At 45.7% G+C, this 26056-nt stretch overlaps 2 protein-coding genes across 2 annotated transcripts in view; one reads left to right on the forward strand and one right to left on the reverse strand.

The window, feature by feature from the left end:
* Window positions 1-304: 304 nt before the first annotated feature.
* On the reverse strand, window positions 305-11593 carry LSM12 (LSM12 homolog). Its single transcript, XM_083147377.1, has 5 exons — window positions 11340-11593; window positions 5621-5754; window positions 3032-3141; window positions 1533-1659; window positions 305-1000 (listed from the first exon to the last, which is right to left on the reverse strand). The coding sequence occupies exons 1-5, from the start codon at window positions 11458-11460 to the stop codon at window positions 908-910; spliced, it is 585 nt and encodes a 194-aa protein (XP_083003503.1). The 5' UTR covers window positions 11461-11593; the 3' UTR covers window positions 305-907.
* An 11915-nt stretch (window positions 11594-23508) lies between these two features.
* G6PC3 (glucose-6-phosphatase catalytic subunit 3) overlaps window positions 23509-26056 on the forward strand; it is a 30497-nt gene continuing 27949 nt past the window's right edge. Inside the window, exon 1 of the mRNA XM_083147389.1 lies at window positions 23509-23529. The gene's annotated coding sequence lies outside the window, so the exon portion shown is untranslated. The remainder of the gene's footprint in view (window positions 23530-26056) is intronic.

A 26056-nucleotide genomic window follows, 5' to 3' on the forward strand; every position in this document is an offset into this window, starting at 1 on the left:
GAATCCCGGCGGTCGGGATCCCGGCGTTCAGAATCTCAACAGCCAAAATCCCAACAAGGGGGGGGGGGACGTGGATCGCCCCCCCTTGCGGGCTCGCTGCGCTCGCCATGCAGCGGGCCCGGTGCCTCGCTACGCTAGGCACACTAATTTATTCTCCCTCCAGGGGTGTCGTGGACACCCACGGAGGGAGAATGTGTCGGGATTTCGGCGTCGGGATTTTGAATGCCGGGATCCCGACCACCGGGATTTTAACTGCATCCCCATAGAACTATACAGTCTGAAGTATCACAAGACCACATTTACTTTAGTTTTTTCGGTTTTATTTTTTTTATTGTTTTTTATATGTTTTTTTTTACAGTTTGTTTTGTTCTTTTTACAGGCAATTTTATAACCCCTTCACAGCCAGTGGGAGACATGCCAAGCACTGCCTTGGCCCGCTGGCTGAGAAATGGTTGAAGATTTCCTCCAGCAACAACAGATGACAAACATAACTTTTACACAAATAAAAAAGAAAGGAAAGAGGGAAAAAAAAAAAAAATCCTGTTGTGGAAGAAATGCAATGCCAGGAAAAACTCTGAATTTGAAATTTGTAGGGATTAAAAAAAAAAAAAAAAAAAAAAATTTCTTTTTATTTTTTTAATATGGAGCCCATGGGGTCTTCTATTGTTCAGCATCTCCTCAACCCCTTCGGTAAATAACCAGGAATGGAGAGTGGCCATTGTAAGAAGGGGTTGAGAGAGATTAGTCCAGAAATAAAAGCTACCCATTCCCACCCCAAATTGAACCCCCCCTTCTTGCCCCATCCCTATGTCATCTACCCCCTCCTCTTGTGCTCTTCACAGGAATCCCACCACAGTGGGGCGAAGAGCACAGCTTGGGGACAAGCTCGGCTGACTTATCAGAGGGCTCAGGAGGACGTGCTGGTCTCTTTCTGTGATGGCTGGATTGGGTTTCTCTGCACCCCCTTCTGACTTTCCACATCTCTAAAGTGTTTCTCAACCTAGAAAGATAAACACGTTTAATACAAGAGGATTTGCAACACACGAAAACCACTTACAATCTTATCTAAAGTACACACACAAGCTGATTTGCCAAGTGATATTAACGTCTGGTTAAGGGGGATATTCAATCCCAGGCCCAATTTGTGACAGGGGAAATAGCGCCTGCCGCCTATTCAAAGCTGCCGTTTCCAACAGCATTGAAGGCAGATCTCTACAAAATATATACAACTTTCAGTCAGGTCTGTTTTCTCGGAAACGGTCGTGGATTGTCGAATTCTGTCCGTATCTCAACAATCCATGGCCGTTTTCACTGGCGTGCCCTATTTTTGCCGTTTGACAGGCAGAGAAACGGTCGAGCCGGGCCAGGATTCCGACTGTCGAAACGTTACGGCGCTTGAAACCCAAGATTGAATAATCCCTTAAGAGGGTTTGGGGAGAAGGAAAGTGATTAAATAGATAACCGTAATAGTTGAACGTAGGGAAAAAAAAATAATGTAAAAGTGAATCTCAGAATAAAAATGCAGCACTCACTATTTTCCGAACATGGCTTAGTGCACTGCCCTCTTTTCCTTTGCAATTTTCAACCTGGTACGGGGGCAAGATAACTACTTCCTCCATAACTATTATATTTTTCTCTTGCCATTTACAGTCCTTTATCCTGAGGAGAGAATACATATAGTGACATTGACCATTTATATACAAGTCAATATAGAATGACACACTAAGACAAAAGAAATGCACACTAACTATATGGGCAGATATCTTCACTGAAAAAAAAAAAAAAAAAAAAACACTTAGGAGGCTACTTAATTAGGTACACCATTGTAGTAGTGGTTAGGTATTCCTTAGCTATTTGGATCCATGCAGTCATGATGGCATAATACAGTGGCTGCAAATTCATGCTGCGAGTCTCCCATTTCAATAAGTCCCAAAACGGTTTATTGAGATCTGGTGACTGGAGATTGTTGGAGTACACCCAACCCTCTGTCAGGTTGACGGAACCACCAATGGACATGTGCTATGTACATAAAGGTTACCTGCCTGGAAGTAAAAGGATGGGTAGGCTGTTAAGCCATAAAAGGATGCACATGAACAGCAATAATAATTGCTGTTCATGTGGAACGCATGTAATGTCTTTATGTAATATATGTAAGGTCTCCTCCTCCCCCCCCTCCCCCAAAATCGTCCCAGTTTATGGGGGCCTTTCGTTTAAACTATACAGTCAGAGATGCTCTTTTGCATACAACTGTATTCCAGTCAACTTAAAAGCAGTCCGTCTACACTGGATGTTTTTTTTTAGGTTTGCCCACCGTGCTCTGTAGATGCTTGAAAAAGGTGTTAAAAAAAAAAAAAAAAAAAAAAATCAAGGTAGATTTGTATTTATGCTTTGTGACCTTCCGAAAATAAAAAATAAAACTTTATATTTAACAAAAATGAAGTTACTGAATTGGTTGGTGACCCATAAAGCAAATATATATGTTATGGTAAGAACTGTAATCAGCACATTAAAACATACAATAACATTTATACTTTCCACTGTATAGATTTATGTATCTGATCACGCTCAGTTAAAAAAAAAAAGTGGGTCAAAGCAAGAGCCAAGAGGGTATTGGGGAAGGAGAGCAAAAAAAAAAAAAAAAAAAAAAAAAGGGAACTAAAAAAAAAAAAAAAAAAAAGGGGTGGGCAGGGAGAGAGAGGCCTTCATGGAAAATTGTGAGAGGAGCAAGAGTGAGTGTCAGGGAGAGGGTATGTCAGTGAGAGAAAACAAGAGGGTGTCATGGAGAGAGCAAGAGTCTGTGCCAGGCATATAGAAAAGGGGAGAGAGAGGGAGGAGGAAAGAGGGAAAGTGTGGGAAAAGAGGGAAAAAGACAGGAGAGGAGGGGAAGAGAGATGCAACTGGGGCTGAAGGAAGTGCAGGGGGGAGAGAGCAAATGAGTAAATATAGTCCGGATGCAGAGATTACAGTTAATGCTTTTTTTTTTTTTTTTTAAGTTAAAATAAGCAGGACAAGATGCGAATGTAAGACTTACGTTTTATGTATAGTCTGGAATAGCTGTTGTCCATCCACAGAAACTCCAGCACTAATGGCATAAGCCTGGCTCATTTTTTCCTCCTTCTCCAATCGAGCTCTGCTTGCCAGCTGCAGAAAGAAATTGTGTGCAAATCTCTTTAGGTATGTGGCAGCTAGTAGACTTTCTATACATGTATTGCTCCAACAAAACAGAGTGGTGCCTACATCCTTTCTAGTCAATTTTGGGTACTTGTTTAGTTTCACGGCGGCAGCGTCAGTCGCAGCAGCGTCTGTGTCCCCTTGTGGGGCTTGCTTCGCCCACACTACGGGCTCGGTGGCGTGCTACGCTCGTCATGCTATCTAAAATCAACTCCATGCCAATGTGGATAGTGGGGGTATGAACTATTCACTTTGGCATGGACTTTATTTTAGAAAGTTTTCCAGAGTGCCGAACCCGGAAATAGCGGGCGGCCATGCTGTCGCCGTGAAACTAAACAACCCAATTTTGATACCCAAAAATAAAAAAGGGGGTAATGGTAGATTTTGTATTCAATATTAAATTGATTAAGGACATTCTTTATCGCTGATCAAAGCGCACATTTGCCAAAACTGGAATTTTGAAATCTACAGTATGTTCTACAATTTTAAGTAGTGATTTTACATTCAGTTTAGGATATCCATTTCTAACGTATAACAGGAAATAACTATATAAAAAATAAAAATCAAAGCACTATGAATTTCTATTGGACAAAATATATGCCATATAAGAAGCTACTGCAGTTCCTCTAATTTTGGTTTGTGTACATCTCTGAAGACAGGTAGCCTGTGCATGCTCAGAACTGGTGGGAGCAAATGTTAAGTGCCCCTCAACCTCCCGACCTTTCCATACACCCACTATCCACGTCGGCGTGGAGCTGATTTTATAAAGTGTGGCAAGCGCAGCGAGGGGACGCGGATTACTTTACATGTATTCCGCGTCCACTCGCCACACTTTATAAAATAAACTCCACTGCAAAAGGGGCACTGGATCGTCGCATGTTTGAAAACAGCTTATAGTGAGTAAAAATGCTCTATAGCACGTATCATATGCACGATAAAACTAGTTTACAAAACCAGGCCTTTCCTTAATTTAACAAACATTACCAGAGTTGTTTGGCTATTAACAATAGCCATCGACAAAGTCTACACAGCAATCTGTCTACATCCTTTACAGACCTTGGATGACATTTGAACCTGCAGAAGTTTGTGCAATGAGCTGGCTTGACTTCTCCCCTAGGTATACTAGATAAAGGAAAACATACCATTTTGAGCGCAGCTATTCTTCGACTGCAGATTGACAGTCCTGCCACGACATGCAGCGGGGTACATTCCATATTCTGGAGGTGGGGACACTAGCGGTCAACACCAACTCCCTCATCACGATACAGAGAATCCTGCCGGGCTCCACTAGTAACCTAGCCCTCTCCCCTTACCCCTCTCCTTTGTAATAGCCAAAGGCAGTTGGGATGCCGTTGATGGTATACTGAACGCTGGCAACCTGACTGCTGGGATTATGGCCACATCCCCATGCAGACACAGTAAAGAATGCATTGTAAGCCTGCAGGTTGCTGCCTTCAAATATGGGTTCAAAATGCCCGTCTCACACACACCATTTGCAAAATACATACATCATAAACTGCCTAGTATTTTTATACTTGGTGATGTTGCACTTTAACCATTTTACTACCAAATGTGTTTCTCTTTGGGCTGGTTACATTTCATTACCAAAATCTGTATTTATGCAGAACCTACATATTTTTTTCCTTCTACTATGGAGATGTAAAGTCAGTATTTGTTAACTTCTCCTCACATGGCAAAGGGAAAACATACACAAAAAGGCTTTGCGTATTATAGGATGTTAGGGTCTGACACTGGGTGAAAAAGAGTGAGCATCCCACTGAATTATTATATTGCGCCTGATTTCTTAAGTCCCAGCTCATGGGTGATATTCAAATGTTTTTTTTTTAATCATGCCGACTGGGTTCATTAATGTTGGGTTTAACTGCAAAAAAATGGATAACTACTGGGCGCAAAGCCTTGTTCGACTGCTCAGACAAGTAATTTTTTGCTTATTTAAACAAGTAAAGCTGAAATGTTAACACGCTTCGGCACAAAAAAATTGAATAGCTGCCGTAGGGCATGCTCTGGTGTGGGGAGGAGGTGGAAAAAATGACAGCCACCTGCTGAGCTACAGGCCGGTCCTATCTGCAGGATTGGATGATATTGCGCATCTTGCACGCAGTGTGTATATGCACGTGCCCATGATCACTAGCGATGACACCAGGTTTGATGTGCTGCATATTAAACCTGACAAGATCATTAGCGTCTCAATAATACGCTTAATGGTACCCAGGTTAAAATGCATCAGGCAAGCATACTGGCTGGGTACACGTCGCTTCAGTGTGTATCCAGCTTTACAAACAAGATTCTCTTCCACGTTATGTGAAAAAAGGGATTCGTCAATTGAAAATAGTGGTGTGCATTAATGGGAGGCCAGGATGGGGAGACACTCTATTTTTCTTAAATATGAATTAATATCACCAAACATTTAAGGAGAAATCACACCTACCTTGTTGATGTTAAGGGAAGCTAGAGGAGGTGGTGTCTGTGTGCGATTATTTAAAACCTTAACATCAGACACATACTGCAAGTTGAGCAGGAGAATATCAGCATGGTTGGGTTTTCCACTAGAAGATGGGCACTCTGGATGGCGAGGTTGAGGAAAGTACATAATAGCTGTATATGAAGAAAAAAACTCAAATTCATATTAAGTGCTGTTCAACACACACACACTGGGCCAAATGTAATAGGGTGATAGTTTCAGAAAGTGAGAGATTTTGGGAGAGTTTTCCCATGTTTTTTAAAGCAGCAATCAACTACATGACAAAACCAACCTGGTTTTGCAGTGTAATTGATTGCTGCTTTAAAAAAAAAAAGGGGGGGGGGGAACTCTCCCAAAATCTCTCACTTTGTGAAACTCTCACCCCATTACATTTGGCCCACTGTGTTTACAAGCCACATAATGTGATAGTGTCAATAACTCCCCATGCACAAGATGTTTTTTGAGCGATATCTTTCAAAATATCCTCTAAACAACCCTTTCCATCTATTGAAGTTCAGGGTTGATTTTGGCTATATAGCCAATGACCTGCATATTCAGTGGGTCCCGCCACTGAATGCTATCAATTACCAATATCATTCAATGTGTTCACACATTTCCACATTGAATTACCATATGGTAGACTAAACTGTAGCATGCACGTGCGCGCACACACACACACACGTAACATAAGATTAGTTTGATGTAGACTTCAGCAAAGCCCTGTACACACTAGACAGCTCAAAACCCGGCACTTATTAATGATATCTGGTGCTGGTAACTGTTGAGCACACAGAGTAAAGACTATGGGGGGGGTATTCAATGCTGTGGGCGAGTGGCGACAGCGAGCAGAGCTTCCTGCTCACTGTCACCACTCACCCTGTCAGTATTCGACGCAGCCCTCCTCATACGCCAATTCCCCCTCGCTCCATTTTTTGAGCGAGGGGGAATTGGTGTATGCGGTTCCTGAACCAGCGAGACTCGCGGCTAAATACAGCGAGTTTTCTGCATTAGCCGTGGGTCTCGCTGTTTTGGGGATATCTCGCCATCCTGTGACGGCGAGGATTTCCCCAGAACATTGAATAGAGCAAGCGGCCGGCACGGAGGTTAAACAGCGAGGATCGCTGGTTTTCTGCAATCCTCGCCGTTTAACCCCCTGGCCGGCCGCATTGAATACCTGCCTTTATTGTACAGTGATGTCCCTGAGAAGAAGGGGAACACTACTGAACTGAAAATATAAACTAGAATCTGAAACAGCAACCTGAACTGCAATTTACACAGCTCCAGGCATAAAAAGATCATATGGCAGTCTCAATCTGTTCACATTCTACAAATAGGAGTCAAACTCTGGGCATAACTAGATTAGATAAAAACAAAACAGAATTGCCATTTCTTATAGTTACTACATTTTCTTTAGGTCTGGAATTGTATGCAGATCTAGATGAACCAAAATTTGAAACTGCACGTTATTAGAGACATAATATTGACTCGGCACAAACGGAAATTATTCAATAACATTCAGTGAAAGCATTGGGTGCCAGATGACTGACCGGCAGTCGGGATTCAAAAGTCATTACAACGATGTCGGAATCCTGACTGCGGCTATTCTCCCTTGTGGGGGTTCACGACCCTGCTGTGCCTGCAGCATGGTGAGCCCGCAAGGGGCTTCTCTGCACTCCCCCTGCTGTCAGTCTGCAGTTGAGCTTATGACTGTCGGAATCACAACTGCCGGTGTGTTATAGCACAACCAAAGCTTTAAGCCACATACACACACTAGCCAATATGCTCCAGTAGTGTTTTTCTTTGAAGGCCTGGGCAAACTATATTGAAGGTACACTGAACAATATCGTTCAGTGGTGTCACCTGGGTTTCTCCAAAGAAAAAGATGTAGGGCGCCACCTGTGTCCTGAACTGATAAAACCCTATTTAGTGGGTTAGGTGAAGACAACGTACAAGTATTCCCTTACTTCAAAAAGGTGTCAGCTATCCTCTAAGAATCAACACCTTGGTAAGGGTCGTATAACAAAGAAATAGAAAGCAATTAATAGAGGTGTAAGCGACTAAAAATACCTGAACAAAAGCAGTGTTTTTTTTATCCATAGAGGAATATTTATTTTATATACACAGAAAGTGCACTATGCAAATTTAATAGAAACAAACAGTGAGTATATTACACAGAAAAAATACAAGGTAAAAAATGTGATCCTTTATAAATTGCCTACATATGATATCGCTAAATAAAAAGCAGGAAAAAAGGAGATAAATGAAATACTTTTGTAAAAACCTTTTTTTTTATTATAAAAACATAACTTATCTATTGGAGGAGTCAGCAGGCAGTATCCAACGCGTTTCGTCAATGAGACTTCATTTTTTATTTTAAATAGTCCAGTGTGTATGGGGCTTTAGATGCACACAGAACTAAAAAAAAAAAAAACACACACACACACACACACACACACACACACACCACAACACTTCTCCGTTCCCTTAGCAAAACAATGAGAATGTAGAAAAATACATAATGCAAAGACTGATCAGGACAAAATACAAATTGGGCCAAACAAGACAGGTTATGAGGTGTACACATGGTACGATAACATTACTATTCGATGGAATTACATGGCAAGCCAAATACATGCATTAAATTTTGACTATATGCAAAGACTGATCAGGACAAAATACAAATTGGGCCAAACAAGACAGGTTATGAGGTGTACACATGGTACGATAACATTACTATTCGATGGAATTACATGGCAAGCCAAATACATGCATTAAATTTTGACTATATATTACAGATCGGTACAATATAGTTTTGTTGCACTGTATTTGGCTATTAGACTATTGCCTATTCAATCTGAGCTGAAGGGGGGCACACATCGGCATCAAAGGTTAAAAACACATTTGATATTCTAATCAATTTTGACTATATATAGTCAAAATCAAATAGCACATTGTACCATGTATACACACCATAAGACTTTACTCCTCACAAATCACAGTGCCAGGATGTATTCATACAGGTGGGATGCAACTTGGCACTGACTGCATCTAGCCTTGTACACAGTTTGCATACAAAAAACTTAATCAAGATGAGTACTTGGCTACATGGTATGTTTCTTATTTTAAGAAAAATAAAAACAAATTGCCCTTGTTCATCTCTGTATAGTGTATTGGGGTCGATCCTATTGCAGATGGTGCTGTTGCGTTTAAATGCTGGCAACAGCACCATATCTTGAACCCTTCAGGCACAGCCCGAATTCTCTAAAAATTGCTCACTACCTCATGAGGCATCAAGCACTTTTCTGCAAATTCTGTCAGCTGTAAAGTGTGGAAGCTGCTGTGATAAGTGACATTGGTGAATTAAACACAGCTAATAGACACCTATGTGTGTGTCCATTCCAAAAAAATGGCTTATGAAGGGTACACACCAGAACGATTTTGCCTCAATCTCGTAAATTGACAGATTGTATGTTATACCCCTTTTACATCTACAAGCCGAGTCGCACCCGGGATTTTGTACCCGGCTACAACCTGGGTGCGACCCGGCTTGCGAAACCATTCACAATAGAGTCCCCACCTGGCATAATGCCGGTTGGGTGAGGTCATCGGGAGGTGGGGGTCGGGGAGGTGCTGGGAGATGAGAGCATCTCCCAGGTCCGGCTTTTGCACTGTAGTGAACGGGACCAGGGTCGCATCGACCCCGGTTACAATACACAGGGGCCCAGGTTGAACCCGTGTTCAAGCCTGGTCGCTACATGGGTAGAAATGCCGGGTCTCAAGACCTGGGTCAGGGAGCGTTTTCACCTGCCTGAAAACCCGGGATATTTAGGCTAGTAGAAAAGGGGTATATATAGGGCACATTTTAGATCCCGCTACATGGGTAGAAATGCCGGGTCTCAAGACCTGGGTCAGGGAGCGTTTTCACCTGCCTGAAAACCCGGGATATTTAGGCTAGTAGAAAAGGGGTATATATAGGGCACATTTTAGATCCAATTCTGATCCAATGCACGTCCCCGCTGGTGGTTTGGTTGTTTTGGAGATCATACCTACTGCAGTCAGGATTTGTAAAAGATCCATTCTGCTGGGTGCAGATCATGTGACCATTGTACAATTTGCTCACGATCATGATCATTCTGGTGTGTACCTAGCATAAGTCATGCATGCCACAAGGCAATTCTGGCTTGGTCACACATTCCACATCAACCAGTATGTACATCCAAAGCAATATTTTAGAGTTGCATGTCAGCCGCTTCAAGCAGATTATACACCACCAGGATAGACCATTGGACAATTCCCCAGTGGAGGAACGGTGAAAAGTTTATGGCCACCCAATATTGGAGCTCCTTCCCTGAAGAGTAACTACAAGGGAGGAACTCAGATATTGGGTTGCCATAAACAGAGCTCAGCCACAATATCTGCTGGGTATCAGGCATTTATTCTGACCATATCTAGGGAGAAATGCAATAAGCCTTGGAAAGTGATAAAGTGGAGAGGGATAATGTATCCGCCAATCAGCTCCATGTTCAGGCTGTTTGAAAAATGACTGGAGACTGCTGGCTGGAACTCTCTCTCTCTCTCCATGGCTTAGTACATCTTCCCATTACAATGAATGATATTGCTAGACTATAAAGGCATAAATATGCTTTAAATGAATGATATTGCTAGCCTATAAAGGCATAAATATGCTTTAAATGTTCCACCATTTCAGATTATATAATCAGTTGACTCAAACCTACATCTGACCTAGTCCAATGAGCAAAATGAATGGCTGGCATACACAGAACCACCAGAATAACATATCAGATGTTCCAGAACAAGGTCCAGGATGTAGGCATTTCCATGATTGGCCACATGCGTTAATTAGTATCTCAGGAAATTGATGTAACCATATCTGCTGAGCCATAGGTATAAGTAACCCCAGACAGGTAGGGTGCCTTGAACCGCTGACATGCAAATCTACCCACACAAGATGTCATGTTCAAGATATAAAAAAAAAAAAAGAAGGAGGGGGGGGGGGGGGGGGGTACACAAATCAGGCATGACAGTTATTGCCAAAGAATCAGCTGATGACGGCAAGGACAATTGTTCTGCCATTTAACAACATTGAATGAACGATCATATACAGTATGTACATACACTGCATAATCAGAACAGATGTGCATCGTCCATATCTGAACGAGTATCATGCACTGTATGGCTAGCATTACATCTTTTCCAGTCATGCACCAAGAAAATTAAGTCCCTGGCACTGATGCAATGTGCCATTACAGAATAGCACATCTGCTGCCATTGCAAGTTTCCCCTTACACCCTATATGGCCATGTCAGCACTACCATAACAATATTATCTAGGTAAAAAGGGGAGAGAGAGAGAGAGAGAACAAACGCTTTTCCGATCAACCATCTCCTTCAAAAGAAGAGGGGTGCCCGTGGCAATGGACATAGAGCCCTCCTCCCCTCCTGACACGGTCAGCCTGCGGTCCCAACGTTACCAGCAGCTCTGCCAGTAGCCAGGGTCTCCCATCATCTATTACCATTAACGGTCAGCCAACACAAGCGGAATGAATGGAGGACTCCCGCGGCACCCGCGATACCCCAGCCTCTCTCCACCTGCCGGCTGCACGCTGGCAGCACCTTGCTGGGTAGCGTCCCTTCACCCTTCGGGCCATTCTCGTTGGAAAGGATACTGAGAGCCAGCATCTTGCTCTGGTAGTCGAAGGCCACCACCTCCCCTTGCAGCCGTGTCTCCTGGCAGGTCAGGCAAGAGACTTGGGAGCCAACGCTGAAATATTCCCCCGGAGCCGCCATCTTCCAGCCGGCCTGCGTGACGTGCTTTACTGCCCCGACCTCAGCGCGCAACCTTAAAGTCAGCGTAACCGCGGGTGCTGCCGGGAAATTACCTTAGTGACGCTCTGTTACCACACCTCATCCCGCGGTACTCTGATTAGCTCTGCCATATTGGAGGTGGCGCTCATTTTACTTTGACCGGGAGTGATGCCGCCATCTTCACTCAGGACCCTGCTTCTTGTCACACTGTATGGACTGAGTTGTCTCTAACAAGCACTTCCGTGCTTGCGCCTGACATCGCCATTTTGAAAAAGGGATTCATTTGCATAAACTTTATTGAAAAGGGTTCTGCAGATGACATTCCTAGACCTACACAAGGAATGAATGTTCAGCCATATTATCCTTGCATGTGTTTATTTTATAATAAGTAAACATGATTACTATTTTACTAGAGGTTAGAGGTTTAGAGGTTAAATTAAATAAATTAAGTTGTTTAATGTGACAAGCTTATGGTACCACTTGCAAATGACACAGACAGGCATTGGCCAAGAAGGCAAGGGGATAATGAATGATGATGGACAATAAACATGCTTGCTTCTAATAATAATGGATATATGGTGATTCAGTGGGTGATAGTGACTTTTCCTTCTACTAAAAAAAAAAAAAACAGTTATAGCCTACAGTTCCAGGCTGATAGAACATTTATAGCAGCTTTCACACTGAAGACATCTTCAGATTCTATGCAAAAAAAAGTAGAAATAGTCCCTCCACCAGCGTTTATATAATATGCATGAAACACTTCCCTTCTCAGGGGTTTTTTCCCAATGCAATTCCTTTCCTTTATCCTCACAAGGTCGACTCCGTATCACCAAGTCACAGAGATGATATATGTGAAGATATAAATATGAAATATCGCATAAAACTGTATTTTAATTTCCAAAAACAAGTAAATACAACAGATACAATTTCTTTTAAAAGGTTTTTACACACATCTGAATAGGCATACAGATACACGGGACTGTAGCATAGGCTCTGGGAAAGGTAATTACCAGATGGATCAGAACTGTTAAATGAAAAACAGTTCAGACAGGCATATGAAAGGTCACATACGGATCCCGGGTCACGCAGGTGCTTCCAAAGTCTGATGGTAATATCCTCTCCTTGGCGTCTGCTGGGCCCGTGTCCACCAATGCGTTTCGGATCCCTCTCTGGATCCTTTATCAAGGTGTATGCCTCTATTAACATCAGGACCTATATTTATACTACAAAGGGTCCAATCAATAGTGTCCGACATCACCTACACCCACAGATTCGCGAGAAAAACGGACACTATTGATTGGACACTTTGTAGTATAAATATAGGTTCTGATATTAATAGAGGCATACACCTTGATAAAGGATCCAGAGAGGGATCAGCCCTTTTCATGGTTTTCTGCTCTCCAGATAGCAGATTTAAAAAGTTTGCACTTGTCCTCCTTTTTGACCGCTGTTCTCCGCTGTCAAAGTAATGCCCTATCCAAGGCACCAGGGAAATTTCTAAAAAGAGAGAGAAGGACAGGGGGCGCGCAATAGTGCAATATCATTTTTAATTTTTAAACATAAACATAAAACAAGTGGACACTCTATGTACACAACTCGTACCGAGTTACTCGTCTGGAGTGGGCTGGTTACCACTAGATTCAGTGGCGTAACTAGCGGTAGGCACCCCCCGCGGTGGCGGGGGGGAGCCGGGGCCACAGGGGCGCAGGTTTTGGAGAGGTGCGCTCGGCAACCTTCTCCATGGCAACGCCAGCAGCAGCCCGCAGGCTGTTTGATCCCTGCAGCCACCATCCTCAGGTATAGGCGGTCCTGCGCTGTCACATCTCTGAGTGACAGCGCAGTTAGCCCCTCAGCGCTCCGTTACCAGCCAATTGTAGCGCTGCTTGTGGGGGGTCCCAGCGCTGTAGTCACTACAGCGCTGGGATCCCCCACAAGCAGCGCTACAATTGGCTGGTAACGGAGCGCTGAGGGGCTAACTGCGCTGTCACTCAGATGCTGTGCCCGCACTGAGTCCGCGCTGTGTCATTATGCCGGGGGAGCTGAGGAGACGGAGCCCGCTGTAACATTATGCTGGGGGAGCTGTCACTCTCTGCCCTACGGTGTCTCCACATAGCGCCTGCAGCGCTATTTCATTGCCTGCCCTGCCTAATAGAACCCTCCTGCTCCAGGCTGCACGGCTGTGCAGACTTCAAGCCAGCAGAGAGACCTCTGCAGGAGCAGATAAGTATAATAACTGCACCAATACACCTGCAGCAAGTTTGCATGTGAGTGTGTACACCTACCCCCCCCTGCAGCCTATAACCCTAACCATACACACACACACACACACCACAGCCTATCACCCTAACCATACACACACACCGCAGCCTATAACCATAACCATACACACACACACCGCAGCCAATAACCCTAACCATACACACACACACCACAGCCTATCACCCTAACCATACACACACACACCGCAGCCCATAACCATACACACACACACACCGCAGCCAATAACCCTAACCATACACACACACACCACAGCCTATAACCCTAACCATACACACACACACCGCAGCCTATAACCATAACCATACACACACACACCGCAGCCAATAACCCTAACCATACACACACACACACACACCACAGCCTATAACCCTAACCATACATACACACACCCCGCAGCCTATAACCATAACCATACAAACACACACCGCAGCCAATAACCCTAACCATACACACACACACACCACAGCCTATAACCCTAACCATACACACACACACACCGCAGCCTATAACCATAACCATACACACACACACCGCAGTCAATAACCCTAACCATACACACACACACCACAGCCTATAACCCTAACCATACACACACCCCGCAGCCTATAACCATAACCATACACACATACACTGCAGCCAATAACCCTAACCATACACACACACACACCACAGCCTATAACCCTAACCATACACACACACACACCGCAGCCTATAACCATAACCATACACACACACACCGCAGTCAATAACCCTAACCATACACACACACACCACAGCCTATAACCCTAACCATACATACACACACCCCGCAGCCTATAACCATAACCATACACACACACACCGCAGCCAATAACCCTAACCATACACACACACACACCACAGCCTATAACCCTAACCATACACACACACACCGCAGCCTATAACCATAACCATACACACACACACCGCAGCCAATAACCCTAACCATACACACACACACACCACAGCCTATAACCCTAACCATACATACACACACCCCACAGCCTATAACCATAACCATACACACACACACCGCAGCCAATAACCCTAACCATACACACACACACACCACAGCCTATAACCCTAACCATACACACACACACCGCAGCCTATAACCATAACCATACACACACACACCGCAGCCAATAACCCAAACCATACACACACACCACAGCCTATCACCCTAACCATACACACACACACCCCACAGCCTATAACCATAACCATACACACACACACCGCAGCCAATAACCCTAACCATACACACACACACCGCAGCCTATAACCCTAACCATACACACACCCCGCAACCTATAACCCTAACCATACACATACACACACCACATCCTATAACCCTAACCATAGAGTGTATAGTGTAAGGTACATTATGGTGTGGGGTGTATAGTGTGAGTGGAATTATAGTGTGTATCATATAGTATAAGTGACACTAAGACGTATTGCCTAATGTATAAGGGACAGTATGTGGGGGGGCGCCTGAAAATATTTTGGCTGGGGGGAGCAAAATTTATAGTTACGCCACTGACTAGATTCAATACATTTCCACTGGCAAAGCAGCAAACACAAGATCTTTATCACCGCTACAGTGTGGTTGAAACTCACGGGACCTTTCTGCTAGCAGGCTCGGGGAATGCCAGCGTCTCCGGTCGCTGCAGGTTAGGCTGATAGCGTGTGCTGGATACCAGGGGCTTGGGTCACGTCACGTTGGCCACGCCCCTACGCGTTTCGTCAGAGTCTTCGTCAGTGAGGTGGCCAGTGTGACGTGGAAGGGAACTCTTAATGAACATGGGCTCCAATCAGCTTCCCAGCATTAGTATCTCATTGTAAGGATTCTGGGAGTATCCCCGGTACCCTAACTCCATTGCCTCTGACTGGAATCGACGGACGTGTGCGGTGCTAGGCTTCACCTGGGCCCGTCTCGGCTGAAGGGCGAATTAGTTCCGCCTCACTCCGCTACAGGCAGGTCTTAGGAAATGACAACACGTCCGCCGAGGCCAGGAGAGAACAAGGGGAACAGCTAGCTAAATCCCTATACCGGGGAACTCCCAGAAGCCCAAAGAAGTGATAAGGCTGAGCAGGAGACCCTGACTGGCAGCAGTGTATATGAGATATAATATAATGAAATGGCAACAATGCTAATGAGATGTTATATAATAAAATGGCAACAATGCTAAGGAGATGTTATATAAAGAGAATGGCAACAATGCTAATGAGATGTTATATAAAGAAATGACAATAATGCCCAGTGACACCGTGTGTCAAAACTGCATAAGGAGAAAGACAGGGTAACCCCTGACTTATCTGAGAAGATGACGGAGTCCCAGAGGCAGTTGCAGATCTCTTGGGCTGATGAGTGTACAGCGAGGCAGAAGCTGAATCCCAGGCACAGCGGGACCAAACCAGGCAAGGCAGGACAGGCGTGGAACAACAGAAGGCTTCCGATAGGCACCAGGACCAGGAACACACTCAGGCATAGACTGACTGAACGCTATAACCGGCGTCTGTTTGAGAGAGACGCCGGCTTATATTTTGAATTTGCCGCCCCCTGCGTGACGTGATGGCTGATGGATTAGGACGGCGGCGGTGCCTGGGACGGCGCCTAACAGTACCCCCCCCCCCCCCTTGAGGAGGGGTCAAGGGACCCCAAACTCTGGGTTTATGGGGAAATTCTTCAAAAAATTTCTTCTTGAGGATAGGAGCGTGGAGCTCGTGGTCCGGGATCCAGGATCTCTCCTCCGGGCCATACCCTTTCCAATGAACCAAAAATTAGAGCTGATTACGAGTCACCTTGGAATTAAGAATCTTTTCAATAATGAACTCCTTGTGACCTTGGACAAGGATAGGTGCAGGTCCCTTGCGCCTGGGCTGAGATGCCTGCTTAAAAAGAGAGCAATGGAACGTATTGTGAATTTTCATGGCCCGGGGCAGTTGGAGCTTAAAAGCCACGGGGTTGATTTGACCGATGATTCTAAAAGGACCAATTAAGCGGGGCCCAAGTTTCTGAGAGACCTGGCAAATCTTAATGTTCCGGGTGAAAAGAAAAACCCAGTCTCCCACTCTAAAAGAGCAAGGCCTCCTGTTACGATCAGAGAATCGTTTGGCAGAAGCCGAAGAAGCAAGAAGAGCCTTATGAACCTTGCTCCAAATAAGCCTCCTCTGAGATAACCAAGAACCACCCCCGGAAGATCCGGGATCAAAAGAATTGGCTCTGGGATGTTGACCAGAGACACAGAAAAAAGGAGACATTCTCGAAGCAGAATGCCATGCATTATTATATGCAAACTCTGCGAAAGGCAGATGCTCCGACCAATTGTTCTGACACTTGGAAACATAACATCTTAAAGATTGCTCGAGGTTTTGATTGACTCTTTCAGTCTGTCCATTCGACTGGGGATGATACCCAGAAGATGGACTGAGACTGATGCCTAAAGCTGCACAGAGGAACTTCCAAAACCTGGCGACAAACTGCTCACCCCTATCCGAGACAATATCCGTGGGGAGGCCATGGAGGCGAAATATATGCAGCAAGAATAATGCAGCTAGTTTCTGAGCGGAAGGGAGACCGACCAGGGGAACAAAATGCGCCATTTTGCTGAAACGGTCCACAACCACCCAGATGGTATCATGACCAGAGGAAGAAGGCAAATCTACAATAAAATCCATGGAGATATGGGTCCATGGCCTCTCCGGACAAGATAAAGGAAGAAGTTGACCCATGGGGGGGGGTGCGGAGGGACTTGTTTTTGGCACAAACCTCGCAAGACTTGACAAAAGATTCCACATCCCCTCTCATTGATGGCCACCATATAGAACGAGAAATTAAATCCAATGTCTTAGAACAACCAGGATGGCCTGCGGTCTTGACCGTATGAAACTCAGCAAGAACCTTCCCTCGGAGTCTGGAGGGGACAAACAATCTCCCTAAGGTCAGGTGCCTCTGTTTGTGCCCGCAGGACTTTATCTAAAAGAGTTTGCGCAATACCAACATAAATCCTAGAAGCGGGAATAATGGTCTCCAGCGCTGATTCCTTGTTCTGAAGACCCACAAAACTCCTGGACAAGGCGTCCGCCTTGACATTTCGGGAACCTGGCCTAAAGGTGATGCGAAAATTAAACCGAGCAAAGAATAACGCCCACCTTGCCTGACGGGCATTTAGTCTCTTGGCATCCTGAAGATAAGAGAAGTTTTTATGATCAGTAAAAATGGTCACCTGAAATTTGGCTCCCTCCAACCAGTGCCGCCATTCTTCCAGAGCGCATTTAATAGCCAGAAGTTCCCTGTTCCCCACATCGTAATTACACTCCGCGGACGAGAACTTACGTGAATGGAAGGAACAAGGGTGTAATAGACCATCCTTAGAATCTACCTGTGATAACACAGCCCCTATGCCAATTTCGGAGGCATCTACCTCTAAAATAAAAGGGCGGTCAGGATCTGGATGACGTAGGATCCGGGCAGATACAAAGGCCTCTTTGAGAAGACGAAAAGAATTGTGGACTTCTGTGGACCAGAGAGCAGGATCTGCCCCCTTCTTGGTGAGTGCAACGATGGGTGCGACTATATCTGAGAACGCAGGAATGAACCTGCGATAGTAGTTCGCGAACCCCAAAAACCTCTGGACTGCTTTCAGAGTGGTGGGCTGCACCCAATCCAGGATAGCCTGAACCTAGCCAAGGAAAGAAATACTCTGGACCTCGAACTCACACTTTTCGAGTTTCGCATAAAGACAGTTTTCTCTGAGTCTCTGTAAAACCCTTTTAACATGTACCCTATGTTGCTCCAAAGAAGAAGAAAAAATCAAAATATCGTCCAGATAAACGACCACAAAAATCCCCAAAAAGTCCCGAAGGACGTCATTAATAAAGTCTTGAAAGACTGCAGGGGCATTGGCCAGCCCAAAGGGCATCACAAGGTATTCATAATGACCAGTGTGGGTGTTAAAAGCGGTCTTCCACTCATCCCCCGCTTTGATTCTAATCAAATTATACGCGCCTCGGAGATCTATCTTAGAAAAAACCGTGGCAGAACGTAATTGATCAAAGAAGACGGAAATCAAAGGCAACGGATAAGAGTTCTTTACAGAGATTAGGTTAAGCTTTCTGTAATCAATACACGGACGTAAGGTACCATCTTTTTTACCGACAAAGAAAAACCCCGCCCCCACCGGAGATTTTGAGGGACGAATAAAGTCCTTTTTCAAGTTGTCGGCTATATACTCCTCCATGGCTTTAGCTTCGGGTAAGGACAATGCATACAAACGACCCTTGGGTAACTTAGCCTGAGGAAGGAGACTGATGGCACAGTCATAAGGTCGATGGGGAGGTAAGGTCTCCGCCTCTTTCTTGGAAAAGACATCAGAAAAAGAAACATACGGAGCAGGGAGCAGGGAATTGGCGAGACTAGAAACCCTGACAGGGAGGTGCAGGCAGGAGTCAGTGCATGTTACACCCCACCGCAACAGCTCCCCAGTCCGCCAATCGAAATAAGGGTTATGTAACCTTAACCACGGTAACCCCAACACCACAGGAGCTAAGGGACTGTGAATAACAAGGAATTCTAACCTCTCGGAGTGGGTGGAGCCTATGCTTAGGTCTAAGGGCACAGTGCGATGTGAAATAAGCCCCTTGCGAAGGAGACTGCCATCCAAGCCAAAAACAGACAACTCAGAGGGAAGAGAGACTAATGGAATGGCAAGATCCTGAACCAGGCGAGAATCGATGAAATTCCCGGCTGCCCCACTATCCACAAAGGCCTGGGATTCCCACCGTTGAACCCCGAGACCCAAACAAATACATAAGAGAAGAGAATTATTGGGAGACAAACGGGACTGGCCTAAAAGGATTCCTCCCCTAACCCCTAGGCCCTGGCGTTTCCCGGACGCTCTGGACATGTGCCCACAAGGTGCCCTTTACCCCCACAATACAAATATAAACCTAGGGAGCGACGACGGGCCTTCTCCTGGTTCGATAGGCGAAATGCACCAATTTGCATTGGTTCTTCAGACCCGCCCGCCAGGTCACCTCCTGTCTCGGCAAGAGGATAGGAGGGTAACTCTCGCTCAGAGCGCCTCTCCCTGATGCGTCTATCAATGCGGACCACCAACTGCATCAACTCATCGAGAGAGGCTGCCGCCGGATACTGTACCAGGAAATCTTTTACCTGATCTGCTAGGCCAAGACGGAATTGGCTCTGCAGCGCAGGGTCATTCCAAGTGGTATCCCCAGCGTAGCGTCGGAATTCGGAGCAGTAGGCCTCTGCAGTACGGCGACCTTGTTTCAAAGCCCGAATGTGAGCCTCGGCGGAGGCTGCTTTATCAGGATCATCATAAAGCACCCCCATAGCTGTGAAAAAAGTATGCACAGAACTAAGCTCAGGACTGTCCGCCCCTAAACCAAAGGCCCATGTTTGTGGATCCCCTTGGAGTAGGGAGACAACCAACCCGACCCTCTGCATTTCTGAGCCTGAGGAAACGGGCCGGAGACGGAAATATAGTTTGCAACTCTCCCTAAAATTAAAAAAACAATTTCCGATCGCCTGAAAATCGATCGGGAAGATTCATCTTAGGTTCTTTGATGGGTTGAGCACTACCCGGGACTACTCTCCTAACCTCCTCCTGTGTCTCTACACGTAGGGACAACTCCACCATCTGCTGCGTGAGGAGACGAACCTGATCTGAGAGTACTTGAGCTGGACCCCCTGCAGAGGGATCCATGACGGATGAAAAAACACAAGACACCCGGGCACAACAACTGAGTACAAGGAGATCCTCCAGAACAGCTGGGGGATCGTGGGTGGCCGGTTATAATGTAAGGATTCTGGGAGTATCCACGGTACCCTAACTCCGTTGCCTCTGACTGGAATCGACGGACGTGTGCGGTGCTAGGCTTCACCTGGGCCCGTCTCGGCTGAAGGCCGAATTAGGTCCGCCCCACTCCGCTACAGGCAGGTCTTAGGAAATGACAACACGTCCGCCGAGGCCAGGAGAGAACAAGGGGAACAGCTAGCTAAATCCCTATACCGGGGAACTCCCAGAAGCCCAAAGAAGTGATAAGGCTGAGCAGGAGACCCTGACTGGCAGCAGTGTATATGAGATATAATATAATGAAATGGCAACAATGCTAATGAGATGTTATATAATAAAATGGCAACAATGCTAAGGAGATGTTAAATAAAGAAGATGGCAACAATGCGAAAGAGATATTATATAAAGAGAATGGCAACAATGCTAATGAGATGTTATATAAAGAAATGACAATAATGCCCAGTGGCACCGTGTGTCAAAACTGCATAAGGAGAAAGACAGGGTAACCCCTGACTTATCTGAGAAGATGACAGAGTCCCAGAGGCAGTTGCAGATCTCTTGGGCTGATGAGTGTACAGCGAGGCAGAAGCTGAATCCCAGGCACAGCGGGACCAAACCAGGCAAGGCAGGACAGGCGTGGAACAACAGAAGGCTTCCGATAGGCACCAGGAACACACTCAGGCATGGACTGACTGAACGCTATAACCGGCGTCTGTTTGAGAGAGACGCCGGCTTATATTTTGAATTTGCCGCCCCCTGCGTGACGTCACATCCGGTCCGTCCTGCAGAGTCTTCCCCCTGCAGAGACGGCCACGGCGGAAGTTCTGGGCGTTGCCTAGCAATGTCCCCGAAGCCTTCCAGTGACGCGTCCCAGGAAGATGGCCGCCGTCCTAGCAGCGCAGATGCTGCTGATGGATTAGGACGGCGGCGGTGCCTGGGACGGCGCCTAACACTCATGCTGGTGCCACCCCTTGTTCACTCTGTGAATGTGCTAGGACAATGCTTGGTAGTATCAGGGTTTTTCAACCAAACGGTATGATGTTATAATTAACAGATTCTTACCAATACAGGTGTACACAGAATATAACATTATAAACAATTACAATATAGATATAAGAAAAGGACATAAAAACAAAGATAAAAGGATATATTAAAACATCCTCCGCCGCTAAATTATATTCTCAGTATTCATAGTAGCGCTACTTTTGAAAATTCAACATGCAATCGTGCACATATAATGACGAACTGAATGAAAACAGAGGTATTAGCAATGTAGTTATTTAGCAGCACCGATCATCCAATTTGGATCAAGGATGCTACAATGCATATTCCTACCAAATAATAAAATGGAGGTAAATTACTTGATGGTCTCATAGTCCCATTTCTATACCGCTTATTACATAGTAATTTGTTACCTCATTATCGATGCGCTATTATTCATCATTTACATTGTTGAATACAATTCTTCTCGATTCATTTTGACAGTTTTAGGCAACTTTGGACAATTTTAGGCACTTTCAAACCATATTTTAAAAAAACATAGCATCAAGAACATTTTTAATTCATAGATTTAGGATACAGGATGGATTCAACTCTCATCTATACTAGGCATCTTGTATGAAGGGTGTAATCTCATAGTTTTCATTTAAGCCTTGGGCTATCACGGTATTTATTGTTATTATCCAATATGTTTCTCGCTTAGTCAGTTGTTTTTCACGATCGCCACCCCTTTTATCGGCTGCAACATGTTCAAGTCCTTTTATTTTTAGGAGGCTGGGATCGCTATTATGATATTTTAAGAAATGTCTAGGTAGACTGTGATTTGTTATTTTGTTCTTAATATTTCTACTATGCTCCAGCATTCTTATTTTTAGAGGTCGTTTTGTCTTCCCTATGTATTTGAGCCCACAAGAGCAGGTGGCCATGTAGACTACAAAGGTCGACATACAATTTATTAGACTTTTGATTTTGAACAATTTGCCATCCTTGTCCGCAAATATTTTTACCCCTTTTGTTCAAAATCAAAAGTCTAATAAATTGTACTGTATGTCGACCTTTGTAGTCTACATGGCCACCTGTCCTTGTGGGCTCAAATACATAGGAAAGACAAAACAACCTCTAAATACGGGCAGCAATCAAAAAGGGCACGAGTGAACAGCCCCTAGCCCGACATTTTGCAAAAGCCAAGCATCCCCTAGCCTCTGTCAGGTACATGATAATTGACCAGGTCCCCCTCTCAACAGAGGGGGTGACCGGGGCAAGAAACTTTTACAATTGGAAACGAGGTGGATTTTTTAAATTGGACACCCTAGCGCCAAAAGGGTTAAATGAGCAGCTAGGCCTCCACTGTTTCCTGTAAACTAAAACTAAAAATAAAATGAAATCAAATTAATTGACTCGATAAAGAAAACAATGAGAGTTGGTCACATTCCTTTGGGTACTTATACTAAATTAATAACGATATTATAACAGGAGACATCCTAAAATTCATTATAATAATACAATAAATTATATGTCATGAGTGTATATATGTAGACTAAATAGAAAGAGCATAAGCATTATCTGCTAAGAGCACATTATATTTAGTATATTTAATTGAGAAGCATAACACACAAGTTTAGTCCGCTGTCAGTTTGGTTATAGCACTGTATATTATTGAATTTGGTTTTGGTTTATATGAAGTTTTATCACGCGTCTTGTAGTGACAGCGGCGGGAACTATTTTTGTATTGTATTTTATATTGTAATTCACGTTATTTTGTATCTTTTTTCTTCATGTCAAACTTTATTGACTACACATATGTAGACACAGTTGACAAGTTGCCACGGCAACCCTAGCTCCGACAGTGAGATAATCAGAGTTCGCCCAGAGGGGGCGTCTACCAATGGCCGCTGTCCCTTCACAGATTGGTGATACAGCCTTACTTATAGAGGTGAGTGTTTGTAGATTTTTTATGTAAGCTGTTTTGACAAAAGCCTATTAAAAGGCTGAAACGTTAAACGAGGATTTCGGCTACGTGTGATTATTGATTCCAGTCCCGAGTGCCGCGTCCCCCCCATACCATATATATACATATATACACTGGCGGATTTAGGGGGGGGCACCCAGGCACGTGCCCCCCCCCCCCCCTGTCATTTCTGACACTTTTTTTTTTTCTCTTTTAAGTTGCCGCCGGTCCTCCTGCCCCCCGATCCGAATGCTGAAGCCAGGAGAGGCTTCAGAAGAAAATCTGGGTAAAACTGCACATTTTCTTCTGAAGCCTCTCCTGGCTTCAGCGTTCCCAATAGTGCATTGCGCGGGTGCACATGTGACGTCACCGCGCACCCGCACAGTGCAGGGATGAGGGGTTTGGCCGCGGCCGCGGAGGTGGGAAAAGGCAGGGAGGAAGGGAGTGTGGCTACATGCTGTGAGGTGGCAGAGGGAGGCGAGCGGCTGCTGTGAGGGGGCAGAGCGGCCTGCAGTTACCAGCATCAGGGAGCAGTGCTAGTGCATGAAGTAACCCTCCATGTGCCTGTCAGCGGTAAGATGCTTTTTTTCTGTGTGTTATCTGGCACCGTGGGGGCATGTGTGTTATCTTATGGGGACATATGTGTTATCTGGCACTGTGGGGCATATGTATTATCTGGCACAGTGGGGGCATATGTGTTATCTGGCACTGTGGGGCATATGTATTATCTGGCACCGTGGGGGCATGTGTGTTATCTGGCACCGTGAGGGCATATGTGTTATCTGGCACTGTGGGGCATATGTATTATCTGGCACCGTGGGGGCATGTGTGTTATCTGGCACCGTGAGGGCATGTGTGTTGTCTGGCACCGTGAGGGCATGTGTGTTATCTGGCACCGTGGGGGCATGTGTGTTATCTGGCACCGTGAGGGCATGTGTGTTGTCTGGCACCGTGGGGGCATGTGTGTTATCTGGCACCGTGGGGGCATGTGTGTTATCTGGCACCGTGGGGGCAGGTGTGTTATCTGGCACCGTGGGGGCATGTGTGTTATCTGGCACCGTGGGGGCATGTGTGTTATCTGGCACTGTGGGGCATGTGTGTTATCTGGTACCATGGGGGCATGTGTGTTATCTGGCACTGTGGGGCATGTGTGTTATCTGGTACCGTGGGTCAGAATGTGAATTTTTACTCATTGCCTCTGTCAGAATGTGAATTTTGGCCTATTCTCTGTGTCAGAATGTGAATTTTGGCCTATTCTCTGTGTCACAATGTGAATTTTGGCCTATTCTCTGTGTCACAATGTGAATTTTGGCCTATTCTCTGTGTCACAATGTGAATTTTGGCTTATTCTCTGTGTCACAATGTGAATTTCGGCTTATTCTCTGTGTCAGAATATGGCAGCCAAGTCAGTACAGGACGAGGAGGCAGAGAGAGAGCAAGCGCCCCCCTCCCTGTGGCCGGGTCACCTGTCAGGGAACAACCGCCGCCAGGCTCATAGCGCGGTGACCCGGGGGAGGAGGACACAGATTGCTGGAGCGCTACCCAGGAGCCGGCGGGCGTCAGCTCCATTGACAGTTCCCTGCCCGACTGTCACCTTTCTCCCAGCGGCGTGTAGGCCGGGCCCAGGCTGTCTGCGCGGAGATGTCATCGGCTCAGCACAGTGTCACCGGCTCTTCCGTGCTCTACCACTGCTCCAGCCGCAGTGTGGAGTGTGCTTGCAGCACAGAGCGTGGTAACGCTGCTGCTGCGCTGCTACATGCGCCCTGTGCGGGTCTCCAGCAGATGACATCATCTGCCAGAGCTGCAGAAGCACCAATCAGCTCTTCGCGCCCCTCTACCCTCCAAATAACCCGGATAATGACTATTTACACCACCCTGAGCCCCGGATAAGCCCCGTGTCCGACCCTGAACATTTGCCGGGTCAGATTCCCGGGGAACAGTACCCGTGTTATTTTTTTTCAGCCCATTTACACCATGCCCTGCCCCGGACTGGAGAGGCAATATCCCGGGTCCAACCTCTGGTGTAAAAGGGGTACTAGTGATGTAGTACAGTGTGTAGGAGATATAGCATAATGATTTAGTGCCTTGAGTAGGGGGATATACAGTAGCGTGGTGATGTAGCATGGCGATTTAGTGTGGCAAGTAGGGGCATGCAGCATAGTGATGTAGTGTGGCCCGTAGGGGTGTAGTGATGAAGTACTAGGGTGATGTCGAATCAATGCTGTCCCTCTTTCTGTCCCTGCTGTCCTTCTCTCTGTCTATGCTGTCACTCTCCCTGTACATTCCGTCACTGTCCCTGCGGTCTCTGTGTCCCTGCCCCTTTGTCCCCGCTGTCACTCTTCCTGTCCCTTTGTCCCCACTGCCACGCTTCCTGTCCCTTCTGTCACTCCCTATTTTCATGACCCTGCTGTCACTGTCTCTGTCCCTGCTTTTACGCTCTCTCTTTCCCTGTGTCCCCGCTGCCACTCTATCTGTCCCCCTCTCTCTCTCTCTATTCTGCTGTCACTTACTT

This window comes from Crinia signifera, chromosome 6 (assembly GCF_055691185.1).
Source record: "Crinia signifera chromosome 6, ASM5569118v1, whole genome shotgun sequence".
Classification (NCBI taxonomy): domain Eukaryota; kingdom Metazoa; phylum Chordata; class Amphibia; order Anura; family Myobatrachidae; genus Crinia; species Crinia signifera.

Excerpts from the sequence above, each read along its gene's own strand:
- LSM12 (XM_083147377.1), bottom strand. The coding sequence starts at position 11,460 with ATGGCGGCTCCGGGGGAATATTTCAGCGTTGGCTCCCAAGTCTCTTGC. Across the intron at positions 5,755-11,339 it reads GAGCAAGATGCTGGCTCTCA|AGTGCCCATCTTCTAGTGGA; the intron begins GTATCCTTTCCA and ends CTCGCCATCCAG. Across the intron at positions 3,142-5,620 it reads CTTCCCTTAACATCAACAAG|CTGGCAAGCAGAGCTCGATT; the intron begins GTAGGTGTGATT and ends TTCTTTCTGCAG.